Genomic DNA, 14657 nt, shown 5'->3' with positions numbered 1-14657 from the left:
GTGTGTGTGAGTGTTGATGGTACAGTATAGCAGTGTGTGTGTGTGTGTGTGTGTGTGAGTGCTGATGGTACAGTATAGCAGTGTGTGTGTGTGTGTGTGTGTGAGTGTGTGTGTGAGTGCTGATGGTACAGTATAGCAGTGTGTGAGTGCTGATGGTACAGTATAGCAGTGTGTGTGTGTGTGTGTGTGAGTGCTGATGGTACAGTATAGCAGTGTGTGTGTGTGTGAGTGCTGATGGTACAGTATAGCAGTGTGTGTGTGTGTGTGTGTGTGTGAGTGTGTGTGTGAGTGCTGATGGTACAGTATAGCAGTGTGTGTGTGTGTGTGTCAGTGCTGATGGTACAGTATAGCAGTGTGTGTGTGTGAGTGCTGATGGTACAGTATAGCAGTGTGTGTGTGTGAGTGTGTCAGTGCTGATGGTACAGTATAGCAGTGTGTGTGTGTGTGTGTGTCAGTGCTGATGGTACAGTATAGCAGTGTGTGTGTGAGTGCTGATGGTACAGTATAGCAGTGTGTGTGTGTGAGTGTGTCAGTGCTGATGGTACAGTATAGCAGTGTGTGTGTGTGAGTGCTGATGGTACAGTATAGCAGTGTGTGTGTGTGAGTGCTGATGGTACAGTATAGCAGTGTGTGTGTGTGTGTCAGTGCTGATGGTACAGTATAGCAGTGTGTGTGTGTGTGAGTGCTGATGGTACAGTATAGCAGTGTGTGTGTGTGTGTGTGAGTGCTGATGGTACAGTATAGCAGTGTGTGTGTGTGTGTGAGTGCTGATGGTACAGTATAGCAGTGTGTGTGTGTGTGTGAGTGCTGATGGTACAGTATAGCAGTGTGTGTGTGTGAGTGCTGATGGTACAGTATAGCAGTGTGTGTGTGTGTGTGTGAGTGCTGATGGTACAGTATAGCAGTGTGTGTGTGAGTGTGTCAGTGCTGATGGTACAGTATAGCAGTGTGTGTGTGTGAGTGCTGATGGTACAGTATAGCAGTGTGTGTGTGTGTGAGTGCTGATGGTACAGTATAGCAGTGTGTGTGTGTGTGTCAGTGCTGATGGTACAGTATAGCAGTGTGTGTGTGTGTGAGTGCTGATGGTACAGTATAGCAGTGTGTGTGTGTGTGTGTGAGTGCTGATGGTACAGTATAGCAGTGTGTGTGTGTGTGTGTGAGTGCTGATGGTACAGTATAGCAGTGTGTGTGTGTGTGTGTCAGTGCTGATGGTACAGTATAGCAGTGTGTGTGTCTGTGTGTGTGTGTGTGTGAGTGCTGATGGTACAGTATAGCAGTGTGTGTGTGTGTGTGTGTGTGCTGATGGTACAGTATAGCAGTGTGTGTGTGTGTGTCAGTGCTGATGGTACAGTATAGCAGTGTGTGTGTGTGTGTGAGTGCTGATGGTACAGTATAGCAGTGTGTGTGTGTGTGTCAGTGCTGATGGTACAGTATAGCAGTGTGTGTGTGTGTGTGAGTGCTGATGGTACAGTATAGCAGTGTGTGTGTGTGTGTGTGAGTGCTGATGGTACAGTATAGCAGTGTGTGTGTGAGTGTGTCAGTGCTGATGGTACAGTATAGCAGTGTGTGTGTGTGCCAGTGCTGATGGTACAGTATAGCAGTGTGTGTGTGTGAGTGCTGATGGTACAGTATAGCAGTGTGTGTGTGTGCCAGTGCTGATGGTACAGTATAGCAGTGTGTGTGTGTGTGAGTGCTGATGGTACAGTATAGCAGTGTGTGTGTGTGTGTGAGTGCTGATGGTACAGTATAGCAGTGACTGAGACCTCTGAGGGGGACATGGCATCCCTCCACGTGTGTATGAGTTTGCAGAACATGCTGTATGGTCCACACATGGAGATCTTCCGCAGCCGACCAATCACAGACAGCTCCGAGTAAGTCATCCCCATATCAGCCTGCAGAGGAAGAGAGAGAGAGGGGGGCGGAGAGAGGCAGAGAGAAAGAGAAAGGGGGAAGGAAGGGGGAGAGAGAGAGACAGAGAGAGACAGATACAGAGAGGGGGGGGGGGGGGGGGGGGGGGGGGGGGAAACAGGGCTTCTTCAAAAACCTTCATTTGGGCACAATGGGCTTGCATGCCACAGCACAGCCAGTAACAGTGGGACAGTGGGTAAAGGGAGAGGACTGAGTCACAGGAAAATGAGTTAAAGGGGAAAGTGCATGCATGTTTGGACACGGTGTGCAAAGAGGCTCTGATTTCACAGATGCAGATTAGCACTTGTCCTTCTGAACGTCACTCACAAGATCCTTTATCTTGCCACATATTACAGGAACATCGTGCCAAGGATCCTCTGCCTCATGGAAATGTTGCATTTTAATGAAGCAACCATTTTGGATATTGAGAAAGCTCTTTCAAAGGGTATTTGGCATGGAAAGAAGTCACAGTTGAAAATAAAGAAGCCACCAGCTGAGGGGGGAGGGGGGTGTTATGCTGTTATGACTGGGCATGTCATGCATGCACCACATTGAGCTGGTTCCAGAATTTTCTTCTGCAGAGCCCCATATAGACTGACGGTGTTGTGCTTCATTTCCTTACTATATTTGATTGGGATAAAACTGGGATTTTCAAAATTAGTGGCACCTTAATTATTTCCAGCACATTACGGATCTGGTATGATGCTACCAAGCAGGCTGGTCATACTGGCTATTCCTCTGCACTACTCCCACTGACTCAATACAGGGCGAACCCCCAGCCCATGGAAAGACTATTTTTGGTGACTGGTATTCTAAATAGATTAGAATTGTCCGTCACTTATCCCAGGAGGGGAACTTGATGTCATTCCAACATCTTCAATCATGATATGATATTCCTGATACACCTTTCTTTGCCTTTTTACATATTCAACATTTTATTCAGCCCAAGTATAAATTCCCCATAGTTCAACCAGTTAAGAGCACCACTGACAACTTACTTCTAATATCTAACGTCATTACAAATCTTATCTTTTCCACAAAAACTCTATATTCTGCAGGATGTCAATGGAAGTTGTGGGAAATACACTTGGGGGTTGAAGTTGGAGATGAAGTATGGTCTGATGTCACTGTGACGACAAGGAATTTTTTTTAATGGACTTGGAGAGACCCAAACATTCAGAGGAACAGTCAGGGCACTACCCTTGATGTGCCACCATAAAGGGCTACAATTACTTATATTTTAACATCTGGCAACCCCTTAGACTTTTTACCCCAGGATCTGGCAGACAGTTAAAGGATAAGCCCAGTCTGGGAGGAAAACAGCTCAAAAACCCTTAGTCAGTGGGTTTATGAATTGGTTGTGTCCTCTAACATCTTACTTTTACAGAATTCTGGCTGATACATCAATTCTTATTTGTTTTGTGCAACCAAGTGTACAAAATGCGCTATAAATGTTGTACATGTGTTGTCGTGTCAATTAATCTGAGAAAAAATGTATTTAAAAAAATAACATCTAAAGAGTTTTCACTTTAGGATGTAATCCTTTTAATCCTACGCTTTAACGTAGTATAGCTACTAAGCCACAGTCTGACATCAGCACAGTTATTACCTCATCAGTCTGGGACACCTGCCCATTGTCCAGTGGCTCCAGTTCAGCTGTAGGCGGGGCAGCCATGACACTGCAGAATACAGAGTGACAGGCATGTGTGCATGCGGCACAGAGCTGTGCTTAAATATCACTTTATATAAGGCAAGGATAATAAAAAAGCACAGAAATTACGAAACATTTAAAGCAAACTATTCCAGTTAACACAAACTAAACACCGCTTACTATGCTAGCTAACATAAACTAAACACCGCTAACTGTTCTAGCTAACAAACAAAACACTGCTAATTATTCCAGCTAACATAAACTAAATACCACAAGCTATTCCAACTAACATAAATTAAACACCACTTACAATTCCAGCTAGCATAAATTAAACACAACTACACCACAACTATTCCAGCTAACAAACTAAACACCACTGTCTATTCCAGCTAACAAACTAAACACCACTGTCTATTCCAGCTAACATAAACTAAACACCACTGTCTATTCCAGCTAACATAAACTAAAGACCGCTGACTATGCCAGCTAACGTAAACTAAAAACCACTAAATATTCCTGCTAACATAAACTAAACACCACTGACTATTCCAAGTAACTTTTCCCGCTAACATGAACACTACTATCTATTCCTGCTAACAAATTAAAAACCACTAACTAATACCGCTAACATAAATTAAACCCGAACTATTCCGGCTGACATAAATGAAACTGTTAACTTTGTTAACTTACCCTGATCAATAAGCAAACACTTCTGAACAAAAAGCAGCTAATAGAGATCCGCAGTTGACAGGTCTGACCTTCTCAGTGCAGTGAGCTGGAACCTGTCCACACAGTACAGCAGGAAGCTCTTTAGGTCAGTCTTGCTGATCCCACCGATAGGGTTGATATCGGCACTGGAGCAGTCATATTTGGTGAAGTATCCTGTCAGGCTGAGACAAAGTTTAAACCTTCTCAGTTCATTTTATTGAGTTAGAAAAAAAGGAAAAAGAAAGATTCGCACTCTTGCTTGATGCTCCAAAAAACAAACAACAGCATGCTATTTAGCCATGAAAACAGTTAACATTTTGGCCACATCAAACTTCATCAGAACTAGTTTGGTTCACTTCTCTGTACCAGAGTGCTGTTACAGATGATGGTGGTAGAATAACTCACTGCGCTGTACCAGCTCTAACTGTCATTCTATTCTGTTAGATACACCAGTTTCGCTCCCTCTCTCTCACCTCTCATCTACATTGGCTGATCCCAAAACCAGCAGGCCTCCTGGCTTCCCCCTGGCCCATAAGCTGAGCTGGGCAAACAGATATGCCAGAACCATCCTGATCCGAGCCTGTGGGTTAGAGTAAGGGGCAGCTGATCACGGGCACTTCAGAATATACTACACCAAACATCACAGTCCCCAGACCTGCAGGATCTCCTGGAGCTCCTATCCAACCCAGGGCCTGCACAGCCATAGGGTACCATGTGAGTAGTGAGTACTCTTGCCAACCAATGTTTGACTTTTGGACTTTTAGAGTCACGTTCCAATTAAGTTTAAGTGCAATCTACGACATTTAATTGAAATCACTCAGTGAAATCTTCATTTCTATATAATGATATTTGAGGCCTGATTGCTGAAATCTAAATTTTTATGGAAACTGTTCCAGCTTCAAGCGGAAACCCACGTGGTGCGATTGGTTTTGTTGCATGGACAATATTTTGCCTGAAGGTGGAGATCACAACTGGCTGGATTTGAACAAACTATTTGTCTAGAAAAATCACCTCTTGCAGCCAAAAGCAGCAGTATACCGCCATGTTTTTTTAGGGATACTCAATAGCTGAGCTGGATTACCTCTTAATATATTCATCGTTGGTGTCTTTATAAAGGGCTTAAAACCAGGAATCTTTTGATAACAATCTCATAGTGCCTTATGTTATGTTCCTCTATGCCACAGACAACATAAGGCAACTTCAATATGTACATTTACTAGCTTTCGGATAAGGCAATCCTTGTCTGACCCTGCTCCCAGACCCCCACACTTCATACCTCACCCAATCACTGCAGCTACCAGCCCCCATCTTTCTCAACCATTTCCCCTCCACTCTTGGAAAAGAAATGCAGACTTTAATTCAGAGTCAGAAGATTTTAGGGAGTGAATTTTGAATGCTTATCTTCAGCCAGTTAGCATCTGTTGAGGTGGACACTCTGGGGGTTGATATCTGCAGTTGCCACCTGAGGAATCTGAACCTTGCATATGGTCCTGGTGTTGCTTAGTATTTGATGTGCGCAGGGTCTGACATTTTTGTCTTACAGCTCATCTGGAATTTTCATATTTTCATACTTCCCATTGAGGAATATTCCTGCCTACTGGATTTTGAAGTTTGGTCTTGGTTTTCTTGGGACCGTCTTGGAGGAACAGGCTGTGGTTTGGTATTTTCTTTCACTTGTATCTTTGTCACTGTAACTTGTCTGTAACGTTAATTTTAGCGTAGTCACTCTTCGTCTTTACATTAGACATCATATATTTGTTACTTAATAAATCTGGTTGCGAGTTATGATTTGATCCAACAGGTTGCTCTGCCTATCAACAAATCTGGTGATTTAACTGATAATTGATATCTCTGATAATAATTAACAAATTAAACAAACAAAATTAATTTTACATTTTTGGATAAGGGAGGGGTGTTAACTGTTGATGCACATTCGGTTGAGTTTCAAATACTGCCAAATTCTGTAGCGTTTCACATATCAGTACATTCCGTAGAATTCCACATACCCTATATGTTCCAGACCTTTGCATACCTGCACATTCTGTAAAGCAAGGTTCTCTCTGGTGCTTCCCCCATTGACACGGAACTGAGGCCACTTCCCCGTCACCACGGAAAAGATTCCCAGAATTCCTTTGACAGCCATGTCAATGTTTAGGTTGATGTGAATGCTGAATAAGCATAGAAACGGAGCACTCATTATCATGCTGTTTCACACTGACTTTCTTCTAAGAAAATGACAAAACGGCAAAATTCCTACCCTCAGTAAGATTTCTGTTCAATCTTAAACATTCCCTGGCTCATTGGTTTATTAATAACTAGAACAAGAGTTTAACTATTGAGCATTACTGCTGCACAATGAAGGTCAATCACTGAAGAGAAAGCTCTGGGCCTGAGACACCAGACACACGCACGCACAATTTAAGAAGAGGGATCCCACGTGTAGCCACACAGTTTACATCCACAAAGGAACACTGTTCTCATTCAGTCCAACCTTGGCCGCACAGTACGGGTTTTTTTACACAAGACGAGCGGTCTACTTCCCTCGTTTCTACGCCCGTGGGGAAGGAAGAGGTGCGGACCTGCCGATCTGGGACGCCAGCTCCTGAGCGCGGGCGCGGGTCTCCTGGGAGGAGTTGTCGCTGGCCATGTAGCAGGTGGTGAAGAGCCGTCCGCACAGCTCCCGCGGGTCCGTGGGCACGTAGGTGACATCTGTCACCACCTGCTGCACGTCTGACAGCACCCGGGTATCTGCACACACAGCCGGCAGTTTCGTGTGCAATACTCAAATAAGAACCAGTCACTCGCATAACTCCTGACAGAATAATCAATCACTCACATAACTCCTGACAGAATAATCAATCACTCACAGAACTCCTGATAGAATAATCAATCACTCACATAACTCCTGACAGAATAATCAATCACTCACAGAACTCCTGACAGAATAATCAATCACTCGCAGAACTCCTGACAGAATAATCAATCACTCACAGAACTCCTGACAGAATAATCAATCACTCGCAGAACTCCTGACAGAATAATCAATCACTCGCAGAACTCCTGACAGAATAATCAATCACTCGCAGGACTCCTGACAGAATAATCAATCACTCACATAACTCCTGACAGAATAATCAATCACTCGCAGAACTCCTGATAGAATGATCAATCACTCGCAGGACTCCTGATAGAATGATCAATCACTCGCAGGACTCCTGATAGAATAATCAATCACTCGCAGGACTCCTGATAGAATGATCAATCACTCGCAGGACTCCTGATAGAATTAAAATCAATAACTCGCATAACTCCTGATAGAATAACCAGTCACTCACAGGACTCCTGATAGAATAATCAATAACTCGCAGGACTCCTGATAGAATAACCAGTCACTCACAGAACTCCTGATAGAATAATCAATCACTCACAGAACTCCTGATAGAATAATCAATTACTTACAGAACTCCTGATAGAATAATCAATCACTCGCATAACTCCTGATAGAATAATCAATCACTCACAGAACTCCCAATAGAATAATCAAGCAAATATTTTGGGTTACTCCATGTATGCTGCACACACACACAGACAGACAGACACACACACACACAAACACCCGTATTTAATAAGAGTGCTCCCAGGCTTGCATACTTGCACTTGCACGAGAAGGCCCCCACCAGCCAAAAGTCATGAAGTCATAACCTCTACTAGGTCTTATAAGACTATGATAACCAGATTGCCGAAATGGCTGCCATTGTCATGTGTTGACATTAAACGGTCCCACTAACATGAGTAGCTCATTTTGGAATGTTGAATTCTGTGATTTTTTTTAATGAAATCTGTATGGAAAAGCTTTGAGTTAGCTGTGTATCCCAGCATGCGCCAGCTCAAACAGTAGTGTTTCAATGTGCAAGCAGTATTGTTAGCATGTGCTAGCAGAAGTGTCCATACACTACAGTAGTGTTAGTGTGTGCTATAGTAATGTTAGCGTGCGCTAGCAGTAGTGTTAGCATGTGCTCACAATCGTGTCACCGTGTGCTACATTAGTGTTAGCATGTACTCACAGAAGTGTCAGCATGTGCTAGCAGTAGTGTTAACAAGTGCGAGCAGTCGTGTTAACCTGGGCTAGACTAGTGATGGCATGTGCTAGCAGTAGTGTTAGCATGCGCTACAGTAGTGTTAGCTTGTGCTACAGTAGAAATAGCCTGGCCTATAGTAGTGTCAGTGTGTGCGAGCAGTAGTAGGTAGTGGTGTGCTACAGTAGTGTCAGTGTGTGCTAGCAGTAGTAGGTAGTGGTGTGCTACAGTAGTGTCAGTGTGTGCTAGCAGTAGTAGGTAGAGGTGTGCTACAGTAGTGTCAGTGTGTGCTAGCAGTAGTAGGTAGAGGTGTGCTACAGTAGTGTCAGTGTGTGCTAGCAGTACTAGGTAGAGGTGTGCTACAGTAGTGTCAGTGTGTGCTAGCAGTAATAGGTAGAGGTGTGCTACAGTAGCGTCAGTGTGTGCTAGCAGTACTAGGTAGAGGTGTGCTACAGTAGTGTCAGTGTGTGCTAGCAGTACTAGGTAGAGGTGTGCTACAGTAGTGTCAGTGTGTGCTAGCAGTAATAGGCAGAGGTGTGCTACAGTAGTGTCAGTGTGTGCTAGCAGTAATAGGCAGAGGTGTGCGCTGTGCTACAGATACTCACTGCCATTTTTCACAGCCTCACAGATGAGATGACACATGGAGTACACAATGCAGGCAGTGGAGGAACTGTCCACACCTCCACTCAGAGGAAGCAGGAAGCCAGCCTAAATCACACACACACACACACACACACACAGACATAAATACACATACGCAGATACAGACAGAAACATGCATACACATGTGCACAAATATGTATACAAAGACACAAACACACGCAGCACACAGTAGAACACAGTAGAACAGAAAATCTAAAATTTGATCAAATCTATAATCTATTCATAACACAAATTCATGAATAAAAGCTGACCGATTTAGTATCCAAACACAGTTACCTGGCCACTTCTTCTCAGGTAGTCCCACAGCCAGCACGCTGGACCAAGGCTAGAAAGAGTACACAAGGAAGAGAGAGACACTCACATACAGCCAAATAAGAACTGGGTCTCTCTCTCTCTCTCTCTCACACACACACACACACACACGTGCGCGCGCGAACTCGCCAAGCACGCACTCACACACACACGCACTCACTCACTCACGCACGCACGCACGCACGCACGCACGCACGCACGCACGCACGCACACACATATAAACTCCCACTCACACACATAAATCATAGACACAAACGCACACAAATTCAGGCCAGCGATTAAAACCACCTGATTGCTGTTATAGCGGTCCCATTGTTCTATTCACAAATGAGCAACATTTCACGTTAAACTGTGTGAAGGAACAGGCTTGACGCGAGTGGTAAGGAAATCTCTGTACACATCAACAAGGGAGGGGACTGGTGGGCGATCACTCACTATTTCTACAGGATTCCAACCCCCCACCCCCCCTTTTTTCTGGGGCCTCCTGCTAGCATGATGACTGCGGCGTTTAAGGTACGTTTAGGTACACGTTCATAACAACTGAATCCATTAAATGCCAATAAAGCCCACTCCTTCAAAGTCGAACCCCTCGCAGTTATCAGCTAAACATCCTGCACATTGACACACGTGATCACATAAAAGAAAAACTGCGCTCTGATCATGAATGCGCACTCCCAGGAATACGCAAGCATTCTATGGAGGTCTGCAGAGTATGGCACTGCAGGTAGAACTCCTCGTTTCCGATGACACAATGAACCCAGTCAGTGAAAATGAGAGTCGTGCCAGTGCAGGAATCACAGCCATGCAGAGCTGCAGTCCCATTTCCCATCATGCATCAGTTAAGGCTCAGCGATTCGAGGGCATAGTTTATTGATTGCTCTTCAGCTCCCTCACAGTAATGTTGCACCGGTCCGAGTGGGTTCATTTGCTTTCATTCTGGTTTTTTTTAACGATTAAATTTTCAATCAGGTCACACAATATACTGTTCGAAAGTGTAAAAACTCACAGTTCTCTATTTTATGATTTATGATGGCAATGTTTTAATAACAATGGTTCCTTTCTTTGTAATAAGGAACCGACACTACAACTTCTGCCCAGTACACAACCATTCAGTGGCAAGCATTATACTGATCTTTGAGAAGCCTTTTAACCAATTAAATTATGCTTCTAACAGTGTATATTTTGTTAGGCTTGCATTTAAGGACACAGATTGTTTCTCCTGCATAAGCAAATCGTCATACATTTACTTAACTTTAGGCAACGTGATGACATCGACTGATACAGCTGTTCGCATCGCACACACATTAGATGGGAACTGAGAATAATGTGAAGTCTTGTGATAGATTTTCACCAATATAGGCAGGCCACAAAAAACAATGTTATAAAAAATACTATCGTATAACATGGGATTGTATTGAATTGCCTTAGTTTGTGTTAACTTTTAAAGCTATTAAGACTGTTAGATGCACCTCACACCGAATTCGTTTTTACCCCGACTTTGGAGTTAAATATAACATTTCATTGTCGGTACTTCCGGTCAGGTCAGTCTATGGTAATTCCGAGAAATTTCATTGTGGTGTGTAATCATAGCCGAAGGATGTACTCTATGTCGAATTAGAGATGATTAATCTATCTCTAATAATATTTTCAGAATTGAGCCAAATACAAAAACATTTATTTCCCTGCTCTCCCCTACCATTAGCAAGCTAGCGAACGCTGAACTCGGTTAATAGCAAAACGGTGTACATTGTATTACAACAATCATATACATACACATATATTTTAAACAACGCGTTCAATTTATTTGCCTTTACAATAAAAATATGTTCTTTAATATCATCCCTGGCTCTTTATTTTAAAGAAGGTAGCTATCGGTTCAGGCACCCGTCTATCCCTGGCACCATTTTAAAAGTGCTAAAAATCGTTTCAGCATTTGTGTCAGAAAAATCTATCCCCTCTGTAATCTTACCTTTAACTGGATGATTACTCCAAATCTTTCTCCATGTAGGCTCCATGTATGGAGGCCAAGACCAATAGGTAAATGATTACCAATTTATTTTGCGATAACACTACTAGTCTTTGCATCATAAATGTGTGCATTTTCCTCTATCCACATTTATAATTACATAAAATGTCTTGCAAAGATTCAGCAATTTTAAATGCTCAATGATCAGCACATATTTTCTATAAACTTGTTTTTCTAGCCTGAATTATGTGTTGCACCGGGTCGAGCAACTTAAATTTAAGCTTTCTAATGTCTATGTCGTACTGTCTAAATCGAGTGTCCTCTTTAAATGAGTTATTCTCTTAATGTGACGATAAGAAAACGGTACACTAACGTGAGATACAATTCAGGGAAAGCTTCGGGATGTTCTTGGAAATTCAGATTATTGCCACCCTTGTTAAACAATTGTAGTTATCTCTTTCTCATTGTCATTATTGAATAATTATAGGCTGCATATCAGTCCTATTCAGTCAATTCATTGTTTGATTGTTAATCAAGCAAAATAAAGGGAAACAGGTTGACAGCAGGCAAATCGTCCATTTAAAGGTATGGTACAGAAATGTTTTACATCTCATGGTACGCAGCTTATTAGAACTTTGTGCAACAACTCTCGAGTATAGATGGGGTGAAGTGGCTCTCAATTCAAATGACCCGCTTCGCCCTCGCTCCCTCCCACTCGCTAAACGCAAGCGCATGCTCCCGTCTCATTGGGCACGTGCGTCACGTCCTCCCAAGTGAAGCAGGCAAGTGAACTGTATGAGGGCGGAGCCAACACTGGATTGGGACACAACCAGTGAGTATGCAGACATCTGCTCCCAGTGCCGAATTCAACAGCAGTTCAACAGCCACGGCGTATCCGCCAAATTCAAATTCGTCTGAAGTCTACGGAGCTCTTTAGAGAAACGCAGTGGATTATGAGGGTACAGTTTATTGATTGTACCCTCGTGAAATACAGTAAATTACAAAGGGTATATTTTACTGATTGGACCATAGTGAAATAGTGGAGGTTGGGGTACATCTTACTCATCGTACTTTAGCGAAATGCAGTAATTTGAGAGGTTTTAGTTCACAGATTGTCTTTTAGTGCAAAGCAGTGGGATTACGAGGGTGTAGAATACAGATCATCCTTTGCAGGCCTGTAACTGAGCATTTGAATGAACGCTGCAAAATGAGACAATGACCGGATTGTGGCTACCTGAGGAACCTTTGAGTAGTTTCTGAGGAACAACAGCAGGAGGCGCTCTGTGCCATTATTTACCTGATCTCCTCCTCAGCAGTGTGAAAGTGCCATTCGATTGGCTCGTGGGACGGGAGGTAGATATCCCGGGCATCCGACAGTGAAAAGTTCACTTTCAATCTGTGAACGGGCTTGCATTCGTGCTCCTGAACAGATTAAAGGAACAGAACAGAACAATGAGTGAACAAAAACATATACACTTAACATTCACCATGATCACAGGTACTTATCACAGGTCATTAACATGTACACTTAATATGTGCAGGTAGCATGCAGATTTTACTTAACATGTTCAGGTAACATGTACGGTTGATATATTTACATGTTCTCTTAACATGTACATTAATATGTACACGTAACATGTTAATTTAACATTCACTTCACATGACTTTATGTCTCCACTTGTGATGGCACTGTCGTCTAGAGCATCTTATAAATATCTTGGCCTTTGGTTGGATGACACTTCTTAAATAGATACTAGCTGCTTTTGTGAGAAACTGAAAGTGAAAATGGGCTTTTCCCTTTAGAAACAAGTCGTTTTTCTTCTGAAATTGACAAGAAACCTACACAAGCCTCCTTTTAACTTGTAATAGGGATGTTCTGAATATTCATGCTGCTACTGCTTACGCATGTGTCTTAGACACAGCTTACGCCTCCAAACATTAAACCACATCACTCGCACTATTGCCTTATAAAGGAAAGAATGGGCTGGGGGTAACTTCCTAAACACAGGCTTCCCCACTCGGGCTGCCTGCAATTACTGGACTCATTCTCAGCAAAGCCTGTTTTTTTAAAACCCACCCAGCCTCATAACAGAAATGAAATGTTACTTTTTTACTTATTTGTGTAATGGAAATGCGCAACAGACTGCTGACTCTTGAAAGGACCTCCCGTGTAAGAGACTTTAATCTCAATGAGCCAAACTGGCTAAATGTTTTTTTGTTGTTGTTTTTTTTTAAATCACGCGTTCCTTTAATGTGCACTTAACACTCAAACAACATTGTACGTGTAACATACAGCGTGCAACCTTCCAAGAGTACTGATCCTGTCTGACAGTACGCGATGATTATATGACGGTGTGTGAATTATGCTGAACTACTGTAGCGCCGCAGGACAGTCCACATGTAAAGTCATGTTATTCTCCATGTGCTTTACTGGTTAGGAAGCACTGCAGACAGACACCGTTTTTTTGTTTCTCTCACAAAAGTAGCGGGATGGTGCGTGTCCTTACCACGAGTGGGTGGCAGTACAGCCCCCTGTAACTGCGCACGTCTTCCAGGTCCAGTGTGGCTGTGACCACATCCTGCGAAGCAACGACATTCATCACTCTTTCTGAGAGCCAACTCACTCCATTCACATCTGACATCCGTTCGCCTGCTGATCTTGCCGGTATAGCCAGCACAACTGCTAATAAGAACAGGGAGGAGGTTCTGTATTTCGTTAGTGTCTTTCAGCACGACCAGCAGTAGCAGCAGACCACAGGAGTCAAAGCCCACTGAAAACCCAGGCCTTATTGCACGAATCCCACCAGTCTTAAACCCCGTTTATTAATACATTCTCATTTCGGCTAAGCTCTGTATTTCAGTCAAAGCGTGTCCTTTTGGAGGGCTTCTGTGTACAAAGCATGTCCATCATTTGCACTTATCACACACACTAAATTCACTTGGAAACAATCAAGGTTTTACCTTGCTATGTGCTCTGACCTCAGCTCACCAGTCCGCCTGCTGTAAGTATTAGGAAGTAGGGCTGCATGCAGTAAGCAGGCTGCCGTAATCTGCACATGCAAACAGTGGCTGTGTGAAACGAGGCAGGGCCTATCAGCAACCCTTTTACTACCTATCAAAGCTCACAGAGGAATTTCACAGGGGAGAGCTGAGTGAGTGTCTTTCAGCAACAGTTACTTGTCTTTTGCGCTCACACACAGACACACACACGCGCACACACAAGTGTGGGAACAGGAAGTGCTCTCTAAAAAAACGGGTGATTTGACTGTGCTGACCTCTCACTTTAGACGTGTCGACTGACGTAAAAACCTACCAGGAGTTTCCTCCCACTGGTACGGCTCACAGTGCACAGTGAGGAACAATTACAGAACG

General features: G+C 43.4%; 1 protein-coding gene across 1 annotated transcript in view; it reads right to left on the bottom strand.

The window, feature by feature from the left end:
- Positions 1–1661: 1661 nt before the first annotated feature.
- Positions 1662–14657, bottom strand: part of nadsyn1 (NAD synthetase 1) — a gene marked incomplete at its 3' end in the record, with an annotated part of 23800 nt that continues 10804 nt past the window's right edge. The window contains exons 10-19 of the mRNA XM_035395099.1: positions 13793–13864; positions 12583–12707; positions 9283–9331; positions 8949–9051; positions 6847–7015; positions 6300–6435; positions 4741–4847; positions 4318–4449; positions 3518–3587; positions 1662–1892 (exon numbers count right to left, since the gene is read on the bottom strand). Of these exons, the coding sequence (XP_035250990.1) occupies positions 1662–1892; positions 3518–3587; positions 4318–4449; positions 4741–4847; positions 6300–6435; positions 6847–7015; positions 8949–9051; positions 9283–9331; positions 12583–12707; positions 13793–13864 (1194 nt within the window). The remainder of the gene's footprint in view (positions 1893–3517; positions 3588–4317; positions 4450–4740; positions 4848–6299; positions 6436–6846; positions 7016–8948; positions 9052–9282; positions 9332–12582; positions 12708–13792; positions 13865–14657) is intronic.

This window comes from Anguilla anguilla, chromosome 16 (genome assembly GCF_013347855.1).
Source record: "Anguilla anguilla isolate fAngAng1 chromosome 16, fAngAng1.pri, whole genome shotgun sequence".
Lineage (NCBI taxonomy): Eukaryota > Metazoa > Chordata > Actinopteri > Anguilliformes > Anguillidae > Anguilla > Anguilla anguilla.
Note: the sequence above shows the minus strand (reverse complement) of the source record. Positions and strands in the feature narration are given on the sequence as shown.